The sequence below is a fragment of the Acyrthosiphon pisum genome, chromosome X, assembly GCF_005508785.2.
Source record: "Acyrthosiphon pisum isolate AL4f chromosome X, pea_aphid_22Mar2018_4r6ur, whole genome shotgun sequence".
NCBI classification, from domain to species: Eukaryota; Metazoa; Arthropoda; class Insecta; order Hemiptera; family Aphididae; genus Acyrthosiphon; species Acyrthosiphon pisum.
Genome location: NC_042493.1, coordinates 110349502 through 110349764, shown reverse-complemented (window position 1 = coordinate 110349764; position 263 = coordinate 110349502). Strand labels below are relative to the sequence as shown.

General features: G+C 35.4%; 1 protein-coding gene across 1 annotated transcript in view; it reads left to right on the top strand.

Moving 5' to 3' along the window:
• Window positions 1-263, top strand: part of LOC115033210 — a 2143-nt gene continuing 1880 nt past the window's right edge. The window contains exon 1 of the mRNA XM_029485393.1: window positions 1-44. Coding sequence (XP_029341253.1) covers window positions 1-44 — 44 coding nt within the window. The remainder of the gene's footprint in view (window positions 45-263) is intronic.

Genomic DNA, 263 nt, shown 5'->3' with positions numbered 1-263 from the left:
ATGTCGGTTGTGTTCCTGTTCGTCTTCGTGTTTCAGCTGTCAACGTACATTTTTCGCATTTTTAATATAGTTTATATTTAATTTTTTTATATGGAAAATGAAATTTTTATGATAACTTCAGAAAGGGGGAGTGATTTATTAGTGGTGAAGAAACACAAATTTCGACACGTTAGACAGCGGGAAGATGGAAACAACAGATGGAGGTGCTGTAAAAAACAGTGTACTTGTACAGTCTTAAGAGGACGCTACCCATACATTTGTTG